The sequence below is a fragment of the Suncus etruscus genome, chromosome 14, assembly GCF_024139225.1.
Source record: "Suncus etruscus isolate mSunEtr1 chromosome 14, mSunEtr1.pri.cur, whole genome shotgun sequence".
NCBI classification, from domain to species: domain Eukaryota; kingdom Metazoa; phylum Chordata; class Mammalia; order Eulipotyphla; family Soricidae; genus Suncus; species Suncus etruscus.
In genome coordinates, this window is record NC_064861.1 from 1066622 (window position 1) to 1087795 (window position 21174).

General features: G+C 37.6%; 2 protein-coding genes across 2 annotated transcripts in view; both read right to left on the reverse strand.

The window, feature by feature from the left end:
* The window catches only part of PPP3CA (protein phosphatase 3 catalytic subunit alpha), a 1090725-nt gene that overhangs the window by 451115 nt on the left and 618436 nt on the right, over positions 1 to 21174 (reverse strand). The gene's annotated exons all lie outside the window — the stretch shown is intronic.
* The window catches only part of STK32A (serine/threonine kinase 32A), a 152227-nt gene that overhangs the window by 85388 nt on the left and 45665 nt on the right, over positions 1 to 21174 (reverse strand). The window contains exon 4 of the mRNA XM_049786984.1: positions 8420 to 8593. Coding sequence (XP_049642941.1) covers positions 8420 to 8593 — 174 coding nt within the window. The remainder of the gene's footprint in view (positions 1 to 8419; positions 8594 to 21174) is intronic.

A 21174-nucleotide genomic window follows, 5' to 3' on the forward strand; every position in this document is an offset into this window, starting at 1 on the left:
TTGAAGGTTCTACAATTATAAAAAATTATATTAATTTCATAAAATTTTCATTCTATGTTTTTGATAACCAAATTTTCTTTAATTCCCTTTTCAACATTTCTATACTCAGTTCTGTGAGACTATCTTTGTACTGCAATCATTAGCACCAATTGCATAATTTGATTGTTATCTTATTTCTATAGAAATTTAGAAAGCATTGAGTCATAACATTATTGAAGTTAGACAATTCTTAGAAGGGAAAAACAACCACATATCCACTAAACTGAATTTTGATAAGATGATTTGCTATTTAACTTTTTATGCAATTTTCTTCATTATTTTAATTTCATAATTGAATCTGTTCTTATGTTGGCCAGGGAGGGAACATAAATTCGCCTTTGGTAATACTTATATTATTCACTAGAGAAACTTGACATAAACAAATCTAATGGTACTAACCTCATATGAAGAAATTTGACTTTATTTTCCTTCTTTATTTTTATAAAAATAAATATTTAACGCCCACAATTGCAGTCACCATGTATGCCCTCTTTTCTCAAAAGAGATATAAAACCAAGAAGTGAAAAATTATGAATAGACCAATCACACAGCTGAAAGCTGGAAATCTCGAGGAGAGAAAGGAACAAGCCCCTTCCCTGCCAATGTCATGCCTGCTGAATCCATTACTTATAATTACCGCTTTATTTATGGCCCTGCTTCAGCACTCCTCTACAATGCTCTATGAGATACCAATTTGATCAAACTCAGGTATGCCGGTTTGGGGGCTGATATCACAGGGCTGTTTTGAGAGTGAGCGTGGGCAGTTTCTTCACCCAGCTCCACATTTTCCTTCTTCCAGGATACCTGGCAGCTGAGAACACAACCTACAAATGTCACAATAACAATCCTAGTGCTTTGAATTTCTAGAAAACTTCATTTGTTTGACGTGGTCGTCTCCTTAGGAACACAAAAATTTAGATGTCAAAGTGTAGCTGAGGTCACTTAAAGTTTGGAAACTAATGAAATAGCAGAATGATCAATAAACAATAAGAGCTTAATGACTACATTGGAGATACAACCATTTTCACAAAATTTCTTGCCACTGTATTTTTTCTTTTGTTTTCTTTTTCCTTTTTTTCTTTCATCTCTTCCTTTTCCTTTTTTCTTCCTATTTTTTTATTAATAACTTCTCTCTCCTTTATCTGAAAAAATGTATTATGGTCAACTATGTCAACTATGTGATGCATGGTTTTTAAATAAAGCAAATAAATAAAAAGAATACAATAAAGAGAAAAAAATTCACTTCATTTAGTCTAAAATCCAAACAGAATACTAACCCAGAAATTGCATAATTTGTAAATGAATGCTGGATCCTAAGCTGTTTTTGTTTGAAAAACATTTGACACTGTCTAATTGTACAATGCAAATATGGTTATTATGCAATTGGGAGGGTTTTTTCACAACTATGGAAAAGATTAAAAAACTGAGGAAAGTTGGCTTTATATTCTAACTCGAAAAATGCAAAAAAATAAGTGTGTGGATTAAAAATTTTACAACGAAAATAGAACAAAACCCCATGTTTATCTAGCTTTATATTTGTGCCAAAAATAGTTCTCAGGTTGTCCAAACATATGACTAAGCTAGACTTCCTGTAAGGAAAGTAAAAAGTGAAAACTAGGATATTCTGTGTTTGCTTTAATTAGGAATATCATTGAGTACTTTTTATCACTCTTTGATCTCACCTTACATGCTGTGGAGAAAAATTTTTACACGAACTTTTTTTTTTTTTGGTTTTTGGGCCATACCCGGTGATGCTCAGGGGTTACTCCTGGATATGCGCTCAGAAATCCTTCCTGGCTTGGGGGACCATATGAGACACGGGGGGATTGAACCAAGGTTCATCCTAGATGTGTGCATGCAAGACAGACACCTTACCACTTGCACCACCGCTCCAGCCCCAAGTTTTAAATTTTTTGAAGCCTTCTGAGTAGTAAGAAAAGTACTTTCTCAATTAGCTCCCCACTTTAGACTGTTCTCTCTCATTTTGTGGGTCTCTTGGTTCCATATGTATTACTTATACCTCTGCCGGATTGTAAAGTCTGGGTCTTGATTGCAAAGCTGAGGAACAAAACATAGCTGAGAATTGAGCATTTCAACGTCCTCATTAACCAGGTCACCTTGAACCGGGTAATCTTTTTTTGAGCCAGAGTTTCATTGGTTTTAAAATGGGGACAAAACCACCCATCAACCTCCTGGGAATGTGAAGATAGAAATGATTTGCTACAGTTTAGAAAGCTCTCAGTACCAGCCTACTCCAGTCTGCCACCCAGATTTGCTAGATGCTGTGGGTATTTAGAAATCTACCATGACCAGAGGCAAAATGCCTTTTCCAACCTGAAATGAGGAAGTCACATATTTTATAACTGCAGTTTTATGCATATGGTAATTCCTTGGTTGGGGAATCTGTTTTATTTTGTTGGTTCTATAGTCTGAGATCACACTTTAATATCTTGGAAATCAGCATGTGTGTTATGATCTAATCTTCTGTATAACCAAAAGAAATTTGGTTTTGTTATTAAGATCTAATCAAATCCAACATGACTTGGCAGGTTCTTTTGAATTAAAGGATCTTATATAAATTCTCAGAAGCCTACCTCCCTTCTTCTAGATCATTTGTATTTTTAACTCTGCCCCATATATCCATTCTCAGAGTTCCACTGTTAATAGTTTCTATATGCCAAAGACAAAGGGATACTATTTCAAATTATTTGGTACTCTGAAGGCTTTATTCTATAGTCCATGTAGTTAGTGATATTACAGTGGAGATGTTACAGGAACACCTCATCTCACTACCCTTTGCTTGATAACACTTTGCAATTAATGTGACTTTTTTGTAAGACCCTCTGCTAGCAAAGATTGTTTCTTAAACCTGCGATATTTAGCAGTGTTTGATATTTTTGTAGTACCAAGAATCAAACTCAAAGTTTCATACATGTAAAGTATATATTCTTCCACAGAATCACATCCCCAGCCTAGAAAGTATTTTTATTTTTCTGGTTTGGCAACCACATGTGTAAGTGCTCATAAGTTACTCCTGGCTGTGCACTCCTGGCTTTTCAAGGCCAGTTTCTTAACCTGCTGTACTATCACTGTAGTCCTATAGCATTTTAAAATGAATCTCATACATTATTACTGTAAAAACAATTTTATTTCATAATTGGTAGACCACAGACTAGTAAAACAGTAGCTTTTACATACACCAAGAAACCAAAAAATTCGTGGAACCTTTTTTATTTTGATATTAACTTTTGTTACAGTCTAGAATGAATGTGTATTATCTCCAAAAATGTTTGTATTTGAGCCATACTGTCTTATCAATTCTGAGTGAGATTGAGATGTATCTTACTATCTCCTGAACAGTTTTGAGTTTTGCCTGTTGTGATTTCTTTTATTTTTTGGAAGTCCCAGGTTTTAATAATAAATGGATGATCAACAAGAACAAGAAGCCCAAAGTAGGACCGACACTCTTAAACTCAATGTTCTATATTTCAGTTTTTCATGTTACTTTTAAGCCTGGGCTCTGAGTTGATCATTCATTCTTATGTTTCAGACAGTGTTCATTCCTTCAAACTTCTGCTTCATAACTTTTGTACAATTGAGAATAAAACAAACATGGTCCTAAGTTATGGAGTTTACAAATTAGTAGAAATTAATTGCACAGCAAAAAATTCACAAATCCTCAGAGAAATCTATATAATGCTTTGAATGTCTATTAAATATAACATGGGGAGAAATAGAGTAAAGAAGTTAGGGCACTTGCCTTGCAAATTGCAGAGCTGAGTACAATTTCAGACACCCTCTATGTCCCCTGAACCCACCAGTAATAATCTCTGAGTGAAGAGCCAGGACCAAGTCCTGAATACCACTGGGCACCATCTTCCTCCTGCACTCTTCCAACCCCATAGAAAATGTATAGCATGAGGAGCTAAATGGAGCTAAAAAACAGCGGGGCCGGGCGGTGGCGCTGGAGGTAAGGTGCCTGCCTTACCTGCGCTAGCCTAGGAGACGGACCACGGTTCGATCCCCCGGCGTCCCATATGGTCCCCCAAGCCAGGAGCGACCCCTGAGCGTCACCGGGTGTGGCCCAAAAACCCAAAAAAAAAAAAACAAAAAAAAAAAAACCAGCAATAGAGATACATCTATTGGTATTTGATTTCAAGAGGAATCAAAAGAATTCAAGAGGTCTTTGAATTGATCTTTGATTCCAAGAGGATAGCACTAGGTTTTAACACACTTCACAATGTCCTTTTGTTGGCCTCTCACTTATTTGGCAAGATGAGCAGACGTTTTAGCATAAAAGATCTATCTAGGGGCTGGGCGATGGTGCTAGATAAGGTGCCTGCCTTGCCTGCACTAGCCTTGAACAGACCTCGGTTCAATCCCCCAGCATCCATATGGTTGCCCAAGCCAGGAGTGACTTCTGAGCGTCACCGGGTGTGGCCCAAAAACCAAAAACAAACAAACAAACAAAACAAAAGAAAACAAAAGATCTATCTAAAAGTCTCATTGAATCATAATTATGGCATGTGAAGGAAAAGAAATAAAAAATTAAATCTTAGTTCTTATTTAGGTACCAAACTAATAGTATGAACAATGAATGATGAAGGTGGAACAAAAGTTGAAATTAAAATTTTGGATTATTTATTTCCTTGAGGCTGAAAACTGCTTTATTTATATTTTCCCCATAATTTCTCCTGGAACACAATTCAAAGTTTATAACAAAAATGCTCATAACATATTAATTTGTGATGACAGGAAAACAGATTGTCAAAGAGTCATAGAATATAAATGCAAACAGAGAAAGAAATGAGTTAAAGGACAATGATGTTGACATGCTGACTTCTGAGATCTAGGATGCTATCAATAAAAACACACTGAGGATAACGAATTAGGTTAAGATGCATGCATAGAAAGGCTTGAGTGGAATGCCACAGATATACACAAATATATATATATATATATATAAATATACAAAGAAATACATGTATCGCTTCCAAAAGTATCAAGACCAAAGAGCCAGTGAGGAACATTGTATGCAAATAAGATTTTAGTTACCAAAATAACCAGGTGTGTAAATTCAAGTGTGTAAATTCACTTGAGAGATTAACTGGCCAGCTGTCCATTCATTGCTTCATAAGCATACTTCCAATGCAAGTGGACCCTTCTCAGGACAAGTAATTCAACAGTATTTATGTGATAATTCTTGCAATATTATTTTTACATAATAACTAAATACTCAGTCACTCCCAAAAAGATCAGTCTATCTCTACATAGAAAATCTATCAATTGTTTTCTTGGGCAAAACAGGTTTAGTAACTCATTTAGGGTAAATTCCAGAAAAATGCTAACTATGTACAGTTAGATTTTTGCTAGTTAGTCTTTACTATAGAACCATAATAAAAAACTCGGAAAATTCTTTATGAATGAAAAATTGACAGTAGCAGCCTCATGTGTGACATACAGTCACAATTTTATTTAATGGTGTGCAAATAATTAGCACATATTTCATGGGTGTAGTTCATGTAAGTTGCTACAATAGAAGGGATTCTGACCATTAGATTAGCAGGTTGGGTCTAAATCTGACAATGCTCTAGGCAGTCACTTCTCCTGGGAAAATCTATGTGCTGCAGTTTCCCCAATTGTCTAATGAGAACGCCAAAATAAAAAGTGGATTCTTTCTAATTCTTAGAAAATTTAAGATAATATTATTGTAAAAGTTCTCAATGGAACTTGAGATGTAAAAATTAGCTGTTTTAATATTGGTTAGGCTCAAATTAATTACTCTCTTTTGAACCCTACTCCCTTCCTCTTGCTATCATTGCTGCAAGTACATTTGGTTGCAATAGACCTGAGGTCTCACACTTAATTGTAGATCTAGGAACAATTTTAGTTCTACTAGAATGATGGGACTAGCCATGTGGAGCCTTAACAGATTCTGGCTTGCAAGGCAGGTGAACTGCACTGTGCCTGGGTAGTATGTACCAGATGTTTTAAGTAGGAATACATTTTAATTGTCTAACATTAATAAAAACAAATACACAACTCCCATTGTGTTCCAGGACCACCCATGTCAAGGGTTACAAAACCTTATGAATTAAATAAAAATGTATTGTCTCCAAATCACAATTTTCTTATGTTTAATACTAATCCAACTCTACTTGTCTACTTGTTCTGTTCACACGTCAAAAGTTATTAAAGAAATTCAGTGAGATGCTCTGTGGGAAATCACGAAAACAAGCAGTGTTGCAAGTCAGCCCCTGAAGAGGTTGACTGATGGAGGGATGGAGGATGAGGTCTTTCCCCTTCAGCTCGGAGCACGCGTCTGCCACCCTGTCTAGCTGACATAATGGCACCTGAACAAGCTGAACCTGGACCCTCAATAACTGTAAGTGAAATACTTCATTGGAAATTTCCTCTGCTAACCATTAAATGGTTTCTGTGGTTAGTCACATGGATTCTGCCACCTTTTTTCTTACGCATTGGTTCTCTAGTATACAAGTGGATTATTCCATTTTGTTTAAAACTAATTGGTTTTGTTCTAAGGACAGTCACTGCAGTTGGATGGTTGTGGTCTACATTTCAAATGAAAATTGCATTGTCTCCAGCCATCATAGTTTGTGGAATTTCTGTGTTGGCTCACATTATTACTGTGAGCATAGTTATTGGCTTGTATTTAGGAAATAGAAAATGTAGAAATGGTGAGGCTAAAACCAGTATGGATAAAAAGGAAATCTATCTGACGAAAACTCAGACCAAGGTGCGGGCTGGCGAATCCAGCCCCACCATCAACAGTATAGAAATTTTTGCTGGAAGAAAAACAACTCAGAAATTTAAGCTTGATTCTAGCGAATCGCATGACAGTAGTAACTCAGACAATGATCAACCTCCAGTACTAACTCCAGAAGTGAGGCCTCATTCTATTCACAAAATTGAATCGCACAACATTGCAGATTCAGACGATGAACCACACGCACGGCCTCAGAGCTCTATTCAGAGTAATTTTGCTAATCCGGCCTCATCCCCTTTACACAGGGTAAATGTTTCTAACTATGTACCCTATCAGATGGAAGAATTAGATCAGTTTAAAAAGCATGTAAAGAGTATGGGCCAAAATCACCATACAGTGTGGAGTTACTAAGACTTTGGAGTCATAACTCATCTTGGACTTTGTATGATTTTAAATGAATCGCTGAAATATGCCTGTCATCTAAACAGTGAACTGAATGGGAAATGTACTATTCAGAAGGTGTAAAAGCCAAATTATATAGCCCAGATGGTACGAAAAAGCAAGTGGCAGTTGTTACTCTATCGTATGAATTATTGATGGCAGAAAATCAATTTGCAAATATTCAGACACAAGCAGCTTTACCTAAAGAAATCTTAAATTTAATTAGGGATATTGCATTGTCATCATGGGAAAAAATTGATTCTAACAGCATTGGTAGAGGAAACTTTTTAAAAATTACCCAAGGCCTTTATGAGTCATATGCAGAGTTTGTAGGTAAGATTAAAGATGCTCTGAAGTTACACGTCGAAGATGAGGAGATGAGAAACTTCCTAGTAAAATCTTTGGCTTATCATAACACAAATTCGGCCTGTAGATTAGTATTGAAAACCTTAAATGAATAGGCAGATATGAATGTTTACCTTTATGCCTGTCAAAATGTCTATGGGGAACCCCAACCCCCACCCCACTTAGACTCAGTACAAACCTTCCCAGTTACCAAGGGAACGATGCCTTACTCCCCTAGGGAACAGGGCACTTTCCGTAAACCAGGTCACACCTTAGGGTAGGGCACAATCACCATCAGGTTAGGGTCAGTAACATAATAGTCCCCTAAAATATTTACATACACAACAAATCAATACTAATAAGTAGTATCATCTAGCTGAGAATCATGTTTGTTGGTCTTAACACAGTCCCCCAAAGGAGACATGGGCTCTTGATAACTTGTTTGCAGCCCAACCTTGGAATGGAGTGAAGGACAGGCAGCTGTCCAGGCTCACATTTTCTCTCAATACCTACCCCAATTTTTACTTTACCCTTTCTATTATTTTCTCTTCTTTTTATTCCTCAACTTCTGCATACTAAGTTCCTCTAAATCACATTCTATTTTTCTTTGTCTAAGCCACTTTGCCAAATAGCACGAATATTCACTTTTTCTGGTCTTTTTTTTTTTTCTAGCCACACCCATAGGTACATTACGTTCAGTGTATTCCTGCATTTTAGCTGGCTGAATGCAGAGTAACTCCTGTCCAGGGACTGCTGTGTGAGTTAAATGAGGACTAACTATCATGGTAAAGATGGCCTCGTTGAAGCAACAGGTCAAGTGCTCTCAGGAGCCTTCACATCAATGGCATTGACTTGGACTGGACTGACCTGTGAATGATGCGCTGATCCTGCAGGTAGTCCAGGGCCAGAGTCAGCTCACAAATGAAGAGCTTCACAGTGTCTTCCTGGAAACGCACATTCTGCTGCAGGTGATAACGAAGGTCCCCACCCAGCAGGAGGTCTACCACCATGAACATGTCCTCCTCATCCTGGAAGGAGTACCTGGAAGAGAGTTAGAAATGATACCACATTAGGGGCCAGAGAGATGGAGCAGCTGTACGGCGTTTGTCTAGCATGTGGCTGACCCAGGAAGGACCTGGATTCGATCCCCCCTGAGCCCCAGATAGTCTCCCAAGCCAGGAGTGATTTCTGTGTGCAGAGCCGGGAGTAGTCCCTGAGCATCACTGAGTGTGGCCCAAAAACCAAAAGAAATGACAGCACATTAAACACTACAGAGTCCTAGAGGCAAGCATATCACAAACTAGAGCAGACATTCCTGATTTAAGTGCTAAAGCTTTGAAAGTAGATTGTCCATCCTGATTGAAGGATCCCAGGTTCATTTCAGAGTAAAGTGAGAATAATAAGAATATTCTGAGCATAGAGCTAGGAGTAACCTCTGAATGCTGCTGGGTGTAACCCAAAAACCAAAAAAAAAAAAGAATATCTACAACAGCTAATAACAATAAAGAATGAAACAGGTAAGACTAACATTTCATGTCATGGTTGGCATATAGAATGCATAAACTCATTGTTACCTGACCAAGCTGAAAAAGGAGAAAAATAAAGCCCCATTTATCTACTTTTCATTAGTGATCATGGTCATGTGATCTGGCCATGCTATTGCAGGAATTTCATAAAATAGAAGCTACAAGGAATTCTTGAACCATTATCTTGCCCATTTGCCAGTCTAACAACTTTATGTCCAGCAACATCATCGTAAGTCATGTTCCATATTAATGTTAGGAAAAGAGCTAGGGCCAGAGAGATAGTAGAGTGGGTGAGATGCTTGCCTTGCATGTAATCAACCCTGGTTAAATCCCATCACCTTTATACGTTTCCTAATTCATGTTGTCAAAAGTGAGCCCTGCGCATTCTGGCCTGAACCCAAAACCAAATAAAGAAAAGAAAAAATAGAATGATCTAAAGAGGACAATAGAGAAGTATTGTGCTGTACAAGGAAGCGAGTCAGTCATTCAGTCTTTGGAGAAAAGGAAAACTGGAGAGTAAGAATAGTAGTGGGGAGATGAGGGACATTGGTGATAGGAAGTTTGAACTGGTGAAGGGGGTTATACATTTTTATGACAAAAACCCAACTACAAACATGTTTGTAACCATTGATGCTTAAATAAATTTATTCATTTAAAAAAAGAAATATTCTCTGGCAAAAAAAAAATACTGGTTGATCTAAGTTGAATGTAAATATACTGTGACAATAACTACAGAATAAGCTAATATCACTGATGTTTCCTTTTCTTTCTTCCTCTTGGAACTTCAAATAAGTAGTGGTTAGGGACCCTAGGGAAACATTTGGAGCTATTCCATCAAATTGGATGGCTCAAGCTAGGGCATAAGGATGTTCTGCGTGGGCTTAGCAGTGCTGGGGACATCCAGGGCTGTGTGGTATCAATGATTGTTATTATGGTGGAGCTTAGCCCCTAGCCCCTGATCTGCCTTCCCAGTCTCTCAAATGATTGGAGTTCTATGAGACAGAGTCTAAAACATTTTATAATTGCAATCCCACAGTCCCTATAATGCTGCTCTTTTGCTTCCATTTTACAAATGAGTAAATGACTCAGCTAGCAAAACTTAAGTGGCATAGGTCAAATATGTCTTAACTAAAGGACAGGGTGCTCCTGTAGGGATGTTTCTACTCCTTGTTTAAAAGGAAGATGTCCCTTACAGCCACTACTGCAAATTATTTTGGCATCTAGCCCTGGAGATCTTTTAGCACCACCAAGTATGGCTCCTGTGGTCCCCAGCAGTAAAGAGCTCAGCAGGCAGTCACACTGAAAAACTAGCCCATCTGCATAAGAATCAGTGGAAGTAAAGGTGAGCACTGAACACTGTTTGGATCCCTTTCCTTTTCATAACAAATCACAAATTTCAGGGGGAAAATGTCATATACTTAGCACAGACATTGGCAAGAATATGAGCCCCTGAGTGGGGAGAGGGATGTGGTTGAGTTTTCAGGGGTCCCCAAAGATCATGGGAAGTTTGAGAAGGCAGAGGTAGGCACTGGATCATAAGTCTTTGCATGTGAGGTAAGATAGTGAGATGTTTGGGGCTAGATGTGTGAGCAAAAGTGAACTTATGTGAGCTTTATACTTGAGGGAACATGAAGTATAAAGATCAGAAGAGGAAATGAGACCCAGAAAAGCAAAATTGGCCTCTGCTGCTTATAAAGAACCTCCTGTAAAAATGCATACCTACTCATCGGATTGGTTTTCCTTAACCAAATCACAGCTCTTCATTTTATATGGTTTTGACATGTTGCTTTTGATATAATGTCAGTGAAATCACCTTCTACATTTTTATCTAAATTCAAAACAACAGTGCACACATATAGTGCCCAGGGTGGCACACCAAATCCAGCAATGTGAAAACTATTTTTGTACATGTTTTTCTTTGTAATTATCCTGTGTAAAGAAGAAGCAGGGATTTTGTAAAGAAGGTGGAGAAATCCAATGAAGCATTAATCTGAGGGAAACATTCAAATGAAGACAAAGGATCCCTGATCCTACTTGTTCAATAACTTCAATTTTGTTTACTGTAGGAGACTGATTCACACAAAAAATACAAAAAAATTAAGCCTGTGGGAAATGTAGACAAACCAGGAAGTGCTTTACAACCTGAAAAACGTTTCCTTGGTGTTGTCTTTTAGAAGCTGACACCATCACTGCTATGCAGTGACTGACTATGATCTCTGTCATCGCTTCATGGCAGCTGAAAGGTGCTGAGACACATGATCCTCTCCAGAGCATTACCACAAATTACAGTCTGTAAACTACCATGCAAGTTAATATGATGTAAGACCGGAATATGGTGCATTAGGATGCTCTCATCTAATATACTAGAAAGATGGATAGCTCATGGAATATAAATTTAATATATATTAATGTATGTTATATATATTAATATAAATATAAATATGAATTCAGCTCAAAAAGTGAGGTGGGAATGATTAAGACTAGGAACCAAAAATGGGAGAAGACAAAACTAGCCATACCTAGCCGGGTGCCAATGGAGATAAGCTCTGCAAACTGGATGAGCAGAGAACAGGGTAGTCTAACACTGCAAAGTGGGGCAGAAGCAAATTGAGGGCAGGAGTTTAATTCAATTCACCGTGTATGGACAAACATTTTTATGTGGACACAATAGGCTGTTTTATTCCAAGAACAGATAAAGATGCCAGTTGTGACGAGTTGACATTGTCCTGCCATGCAGGAAATTATTAATCAAGAAGAGGTCCAGGCAAGAAACAGCATGCTTCTCTAGCTCAGGATGAATCTAAATTTAATCACAGAACCAGGATTGGCTGTAGAAAATTATTTTTCTGCTTCAGCAGATCAGATCTGAAGCCCTCAACTGCAGATTCTAAACTCTCAGATGGAAAGGAGAAAGTATTTTGCTTTCTAGAACTTCAGTCAAATTCATGGGTATAACACAGTTTGCTGATAATTTGACTATTCCAGTTCATGTCATAATTTGATTTTTGGAAACTAAAAAAGGAAGAACTTCCTTGTACTTTATTTTTATCACATAGATTAATGCTGTACTTTCACTTATTTTGTTTTATTCTAGCTTTCATAGTTTATTTTATTTTATTTTATTTTTGATTTTGGGTCACACTAGGCAGCAGGGTTATTCCTGGCTCTATGCTCAGAAATCGCTCCTGGCAGGCTCAGGGGACCATGTGGGATGCCGGGATTCAAACCAATGATCTTCTGCATGAAAAGCAAATGCCTTACCTCCATGTTATCTATCCGGCCCCTCATAGTTTATTTCTTATTTGTCAAAATAAATGTCTGGTCCCAGTGCCTGGAAGATGCATGGGAAACTGTAGAAGAGGAGAGAAGAAACAAGAGTCCGCCCCCTATTGTGCTTTACTTCAAGAGGTGGAGGTGCTGAGAAATGACCTCATCAGGGGGTCTTTCTGGAGGTGGTCAAGCAATCAAATTACATAAATAAATTTATTCCCATATATATGAAGACTCCACATATCTGTATTATGGACTAAGAAATAGGACAGGATAGGAAGGAACAAGAAAGAGGTTGCATATGAAGAGAACATGAGCTGAATGAAGAGCAGATGCTGTCATTAGGTTTTGCCCTGCTTTACAAACAGGTATAATTTACCTGGGAGAAAAGCACTTTCTGGGACGAAGAGATAGTACAGTAGATAGGGTGTCTGCCTTGCATGTGGCTAACCTAGTTTTAATCCCCTGTACCCACTATGGTACCCTGAACACTCCCAGGAGAACAGAGCCAGGAGTCAGCCCCGAGCACTAGTGGTTTGGACTCCTTAAAATGTTATTCCTATAAAAATAATAATAATGGGAGCTGGCATTGGAGAGAAAGTACAGTTGGTATACATTTGCCTTGCAAGTGCCCAACATGGGTTCAATCCTCAGCCTTGTCTTTCCTCCAAGCCTGCCAGTAGTGATCCCTAAGTATGGAGCCACACAGTCTGCTGTGGTTCAAAACCAAAACCAAAAAAACATGGAAATACCCTCCATATCCATTCTTTTAAGTGGTGAATGAACAGATCAACACATCATCTGAACTGGCAGAGGCTTAGGTGACTTTAGCTTGAAATGATCCACATCCCAATGTGATACATCTAGTGATGGAAGGTCTGTTCTGAATCATTCAACGAGGCTTGGCCTTTGTCTCTGACCTTGCAATAGGTGGGTCAACACTCTCTGTGGGTCCTCATGGAATTCTTCACTCCATCTGTATATTACAAATATTTCAAGGCTCATAATGACTTTACCATAGTTTAGATATGATTTGGCCTGTTAGGTTTCTGACTAACTAACTTGAAGATATTTTCATTTTAAACATAAACTAGCAGTTCTGCCCACTTCATCCTTAGAAACCAGGGATCTCTGTGACTTGCTCAATGCTCTATCCTTCTAAATTCAAGAGTGTCTTCCAGAGACACTCCTAATTTCTATTATATTTCTAAACTATAAGTGTTTTTGATATAAAATATATACAATATACAATATATACAATATATGCTTTGAAATATTTTACTGTGCATTTTCAGAGAGCTGCTCTCCTTTCTACCATGCCATAATGATGGATGTCTGCTTTAACTTCTCAGGCCTATATAAAACCTACACTATAGACCAGGGGTCCTCAACTTTTTAAACAGGGGGCCAGTTCACTGTCCCTCAGACCATTGGAGGGTCTGACTGTAGTAAAAACAAAACTTATGAACGAATTCTTATGCACACTGCATATATCTTATTTTGCAATGAAGAAACAAAACAGATACAAATACAATATGTGGCCCACGGGCCATAGTTTGAGGACCACTGCACAGACACTACAGGTAACTGGAAGGAAAAATCATAAATTGATAAAGTAACTAGTGAAAAAGAGAAAAAGTAAGATTGATACATACAAAAGTCTGGAATCAGCCGATAAAAATACTTGGAGTTCTACTTTTAGAATTTAGCATGATATTAGATAAGTTAAATCATACCACTCAAATGCCTAGCCCTTGAAGAGCATCTGGTGATAAATCTTAATCTGAACGTTGAAAAAGATCCAATATATTCTCCTATTTGGGCAGGAGTAATAGTACAATAAGTAAAATGCTTGTCTTGCATATATCAAACTGAGTTCAATTCCCAGCACTCTGTCTGGTTGTTGGAGCTCTGCCAAGAGAGATCTCTAAATGCAGAGCCAGAGTAAGTTAGCACCGATAGCCTCATAAACAACCTCTCCTCACACATTTTAAAATATTCCCCATTATGATCATATTTTTAAATTTTGTTTTATAATCAATCAGTAAAGTGTGACAAAATCAGTTTGGTTGGTTGTGACAAGTAATCTCATTAAAATAAATAAAATAAATAACAGATTAATATTATTAACATGTCAGGCTAACCACTATGAAAATTTTGTCTTTTTTGGACTATGAATATGTCAGTTGGGTTGTTTGTGGGAATATATTTATTTCTGCAAATTGTAGTTCATTCTAAAGCTTGAAAATTGGGAAGAGGGACCACTGCAACCTGTGGCAGAGCTATTTTGCCAGGTGCAACTCATACTATACCTGACCAAGACTCAGTTCCCACATGTTCATCTATCAGATCAATGGAAAGGAAATAAAGGAATCAGTCACAACACTTAGGTTTAGTTTGTTTTCTTTTTCAAGGCAGAGCCCAGAATCCTAGAAGAACTAGGACTAATACAGGATCTTTCATCTTCGAAAAGTTGAATACATATTTGCACATGGAATATTCTCTAAAATAGATCACATTTTAGAACACAAAATTTATTTAACGTGAAATCACAAATGTAATAATTTTTACCAAGAACCCTATAGACCACATTGCCATTAAAGATAAAAACTGATTGGAAAAAGAAGACATGGAGAAAATCTAACACCTGGAGACTAAACAATTTTCTTCTCAACAACAGCTGAATCAAAGAAGAAATTGAGGAATAAATAGAGATATTTTTTGATGAAACAAATTGCCCAAATCTATGGAATATAGCAAAATCAGTAATTAGAGAGAAACTCATAGCAATACAGGCCTTCATTAGGAAAAAAGAAAATGACAAAGTCAACAACCTAATGGAGCACCTTAAACATCTGGAAAACCAACAACAAATGATCTCAAACATAAGCAGAAGAAAAGATATTAAAAAAAAAACATTGAAGAGGGACTGGAGAGATAGCACAGTGGTAGGGCATTTGCCTTGCATGCAGCACAGCTGACCCAGGACAGAGGTGGTTTGAATTCCAACATCCCCTATGGTCTGAGCCTGCCAGGAATGATTTCTGCGCATAGAGCAAGGAGTAACCTCTGATCGCTGTTGGATGTGACACCAAAACAAAAACAAACAAAAAACACACCAGAGCAAAAATCAACAAAGAAAACAATACAAAGAATTAATGAGACCAGGAACTGTTTTTATGTTGAAAACCCTCAATAAAATAGTTATGGAAGGAACCTTCCTCAAAATATAACAGCTATCTATAAAAATCTTATGGCCAACACTATTCTGAATGGCTAAAATCTGAGAGCATTTCCAATAATGGCAGGCACTAGGCAAGGCTGCCCACTGTCATAATAATCCATGTGTATATGTACCACAATTTCTTTACCGATTCAAATGTTGAAGAGTATCTTGTTTGTTTATAGAGTCTGGCCATTGTTTATTTTTGTTGTTGTTTTTGTTTTGTTTTGTTTTATTTTTCGGGCCACACCCGTTTGACGCTCAGGAGTTACTCCTGGCTAAGCGCTCAGAAATTGCCCCTAGCTTAGGGGGACCATATGGGACACTGGGGATCGAACCGCTTGCAAGGCAGACACCTTACCTCGAGCGCCACCTTGCGGTCTGGCCATTGTGCTGCGATGAATATAGGTGTGAGGAAGGGATTTTTGTATTGCATTTTTGTGTTCCTAGTAGATATCCCTAAGAGTGGTATAGCTGGATCATATGGGAGCTCAATTTCCAGTTTTTTGAGAAATTTCCATATTGTTTTGGATTAGATAGCATTCCAACCAGCAGTGAATAAAAGTTCCTTTCTCCCCCATCAGCACTGATTGTTCTTGTTCTTTGTGATGTGTACCAGTCTCTGTGGCGTGAGATGGTACCTCATCATTGTTTTGATTTGCATCTCCCTGATAATTAGTGATGTGGAACATTTTTTCATGTGCCTTTTGGCCATTTGGATTTCTTTGAGAAATTGTTAATTTCTTCTCCCCATCTTTTGATGGGGTTAGATGTTTTTTCCTTAAGTTCTGTCAGTAACTTGTAACACCTTAGACAGTAGACCTTTGTCTGATGCATATTGGGTGAATATTTTCTCCCATTCTGTGGGTGGCATTTGTATCCTAGGCACCATTTCCTTTGAGGTGCAGAAGCTTCCCAGCTAATATAGTCCCATATGTTTATCTCTGTTTCCACTTGTATGAAGAGTGCTGTTTCTCGCCTTAAAGATGCCTTTAGTCTCAATGTCATAGATTGTTTTACCTATGTATTGTTCAATATACCTATGGTTTCAGTCTGATATCCTGGTCTTTAATCCATTGGGATATGACCTTTATGCAGTGTGTTAGATGAAGGTCTGAGTTTGCTTTTTTGCAAGCAACTAACCAGTTACTCCAATACCACTTGTTGAAGAGGTTTTCCTTGTTCTATTTTACATGTCTTGCCCATTTACCAAAGATTAATTGATTGTATATCTGGGGCAAATTCTCTGAATCTAGTGTATTCCATTGATCTGAGGGTCTTCTTTATTCTAGCACCATGCTATTTTAATGACTATACAATTTAGAGTTGGAGAAAGTGATACCTCCTATACTTCTTTTCCTAAAGGTTACTCTAGCTCTTTGTAGGTGTCTATTGTTCCAAGTGAATTTCAAGAGTGATTGATTCACTACTTTGAAGAGTGTCATGAGTATCCTTGAAGGGATTGTATTAAACCTGTACAATGCTTTGGGGAGTATTGCCATTTAATGATGTTAACCCTGTCAATTTATGACAAGGGTATGTGTATCCATTTCCTTGTGTCCTCTCTTAGTTCTTAAAATAGGTTTTTGTACTTTTCTTTGTATAAGTCCTTCACATCTTTAGTTAAGTTTGTGTGACACTAATGGGGTGTTTTTATGTCTATTTATTATATATAAATTTATTATAAATAAATTATTATGTAATGTATTATTATTGTTGTATAAGAAGGCCATTGATTTTTGTGTGTTAATCTTTGTACCTGCCAATTTACTATAAGAATATATTGTTTCTAGAAACTTCTTGGTAGTTTTAGGATTTTCTAGATATATCACCATGTCATCTGCAAACAGTGAGAATGTGACTTCTATCTTTTCTATCTGGAAGTCCTTGATATCTTTCTCTTATCTAATCACTATAGCAAGAACTTCCAGCACTGTGTTGAATAGGAGTGGTGAGAGAGGGCAGCCTTGTCTTGTACCAGATTTTAGGGGAAAGGCTTTCAGCATATCTTCATTGAGAACAATATTTGCTATTGGCTTGAGGTAGATGGCCTTGACTATATTAAGAAAAGTTCCTTGCATTTCCATCTTGATGAGACTTTTTTCTATCAAAAATGGGTGTTGGAACTTATCAAATGCTTTCTCTGCATCTAATAATATGATAATATGGTTGGTATTAAGTTTCTCAAAGTAGTCTCTGATTAACTTTTGAATCTCTGAAGTATTTGTAGTGATATCATCCTTTTTTTGAAATTTTTCCTTTATTTAAACATCTTGATTACATATATGATTGTGACTAGGTTTCAGTCATGTAAGAAACACCCCCTTCACCAGTGCAATATTCCCACCACCAATGCCCCAAATCTCCCTCCATCCCACCCCACCCCCACCTGTACTCCAGACAGGCTTTCCAGTTCCCTCATTCATTCACATGATTGTGGTAGTTCTCTGTGTAGTTATTTCTATAACTGCACTCACCACTCTTTGTGGTGAGCTTCATGAAGTGAGCTGAAAGTTCAGGCCTCCTCTCATTGTCTCTGAGGATTGTTGCAAAAATGACTTTTATTTTTCTTAAAACCCATAGATGAGTGAGACTATTCTGTGTCTCTTTCTCCCTCTGACTTATTTCACTCGCCATGACAGAGTCCATGTACATCCATGTATAGGAAAATTTCATGACTTCATCTCTCCCGAGGACTGTATAATATTCCATTGTGTATATGTACCATGGTTTCTTTATCCATTCATCTGTTGAAGGGCATCTTGGTTGTTTCCAGAGCCTGGCTATTGTGAATAGTGCTGCAATAAATATAGGTGTGAGGAAGGGGTATTTGTATTGAATTCTTGTGTTCGTAGGGTATATCCCTAGGAGTGGAATAGCTGGGTTGAATGGGAGCTCAATTTCCAGATTTTGGAGGAATCTCCATATCGCTTTCCATAGAGGTTGGACTAAACGGCATAACCACCAGAGTAGATAAGCGTTCCTTTCTCTCCACATCCCCGCCAACACTTATTGTTCTCATTCTTTGTGATGTGTGCCAATCTCTGTGGTGTGAGGTGGTATCTCATCATTGTTTTGATTTGCATCTCCCTGATGATTAGTGATGAGGAGCATTTTTTCATGTGCCTTTTAGCCATTTGTATTTCTTTTTTTATCAAAGTGTTCATTACTTCTCGCCATTTTTTGATGGGACTAGATGTTTTGTTCTTGTAAAGTTCTGTCAGTGCCCTGTATATTTTGGATATTAGCCCCTTATTTGATGGGTGTTGGGTGAATAGTTTCTCCCACATGGTGCATGGCTCTTGTATCCTGGGCACTATTTCTTTTGAGGTGCAGGTGCTTCTCAAATTAATGTATTCCCATCTGTTGACCTCTGCTTCCACTTGTTTGGAAAGTGCAGTTTCCTCCTTGAAGATGCCTTTAGTCTCAATGTCATGGAGTGTTTTACCTACCTGTTGCTCTATATACCTTATGGTATCAGGTCTGATATCAAGGTCTTTAATCCATTTGGATTTTACCTTCGTACATGATGTTAACTGGGGAAGGTCTATGTTAGCTTTTTTGCAAGTGGATAACCAGTTCTGCCAGCACCACTTGTTGAAGAGGCTTTGCCTGTTCCATTTAGGATTTCTTGCTCCTTTGTCAAAAATTAGATAACTGTATGTCTGGGGGACAATGTCTGAAAACTCAAGCCTATTCCACTGATCTGAGGGTCTTTATTCCAATAACATGCTGTTTTGATAACTATTGCTTTGTAGTACAGTTTAAAGTTGGGGAAAGTAAAGCCTCCCATTTTCCTTTTCCCTAGGAGTGCTTTAGCTATTCGAGGGTGTTTATTGTTCCAGATGAATTTTATACGTGTTTGATCCACTTCTTTGAAGAATGTCATTTAAGGGGATCGCATTAAATCTGTACAATGCTTTGGGGAATATTGCCGTTTTGATGATGTTAATCCTGCCAATCCATGAGCAGGGTATGTGTTTACATTGCCGTGTGTCCTCTCTTATTTCTTGGAGTGGGGCTTTATAGTTTTCTTTGTATAGGTCCTTCATGTCTTTGGTCAAATTCACTCCAAGATATTTGAATTTGTGTGGCACTAATGTGAATGGGATTGCCTTCTTGACTTCCTTCTCTTCCCTTTCATTATTGGTGTATAAAAAATCCATTGATTTCTGTGTGTTAATTTTGTAGCCTGCCAACTTTCTATATGAGTCTATTGTTTCTAGAAGCTTTTTGGTAGAGTCTTTAGTGTTTTCTAAGTAGAGTATCATGTCATCTGCAAACAATGAGAGCTTGACTTCTTTCTTTTCTATCTGGATTCCCTTAATATCTTTTTCTTGCCTGATCACTATAGCAAGAACTTCCAGTACTATGTTGAATAGGAGTGGTGAGATTGGACAGCCTTGTCTTGTACCAGAATTTAGAGGAAAGGCTTTTGGTTTTTCTCCATTGAGGATAATATTTGCCATTGGCTTGTGAAAGATGGCTTCAACTAGATTGAGAAAGTTTTCTTCCATTTCCATTTTGCTGAGAGTTTTGATCAAGAATGGGTGTTGGACCTTATCTAATGCTTTCTTTGCGTCTATTGATATGATCATGTGATTTTTATATTTCTTGTTGTTGATGTTCTGTATGATGTTGATAGATTTACATATGTTAGACCCTCCTTGCATTCCTGAGATGAAACCTACTTGGTCGTAGTGTATGATCTTCTTGGTGATGCACTGGATCCTATTTGCCAGGTTTTTCTTGAAGATTTTGCATCAGCATTCATCAGGGATATTGGTCTGTAATTTTCTTTTTTGGCAGCATCTCTGTCTGGTTTTGGTATCAAGATGATGTTGGCTTCATAAAAGCTGTTTGGGAGTGTTCGCATTTTTTCAATTTCATGGAAGAGCCTGACTAGGATTGGTAGTAGCTCCTCTTGAAAGATTTGAAAGAATTCATTAGGAAATCCATCTGGGCCTGGGCTTTTCTTTTTGGGCAGATGTTTGATTACAGTTTCAATTTTCTCAGTAGTGATGGGGGTGTTTGGATATGCTACATCCTCTTTACTTAAATGTGGAACGTTATAAGTGTCCAAGATAATTTCCATTTCTTCTGGGTTCTCATGTTTAATAGCATAAAGTTTCTCAAAGTAGTCTCTGATTACCCTTGGGATCTCTGGAATATCTGTTGTGATCTCCCTTTTCATTTCTAATACAGGGTATCAGGTTTCTCTCTCTCTCTCTCACACTCTCTCTCTCTTTGTGAATTTTGCCAATGGTCTATCAATCTTGTTTATTTTTTCAAAAAACCAACTTCTGCTTTCATTTATCTTTCGGATTGTTTTTTGGTTTTCCACTTCATCGAGTTCTGCTTTCAGCTTTGTTATTTCCTTCTGTCTCCCTATTTTTGGTTCCTTTTGTTGGTCATTTTCTAATTTTTTGAGCTGCGTCATTAACTTATTCAGGTATGCCCCTTTTTCCTTCATGATGTGTGCTTGTATAGTGATAAATTTTCCTCTCAGGACTGCTTTTGCTGTGTCCCATAGATTCTGGCAGTTTGTGTCTTCATTATCATTTGTTTCCAGGAAAGTTTTGATTTCCTCTTTGATTTCATCT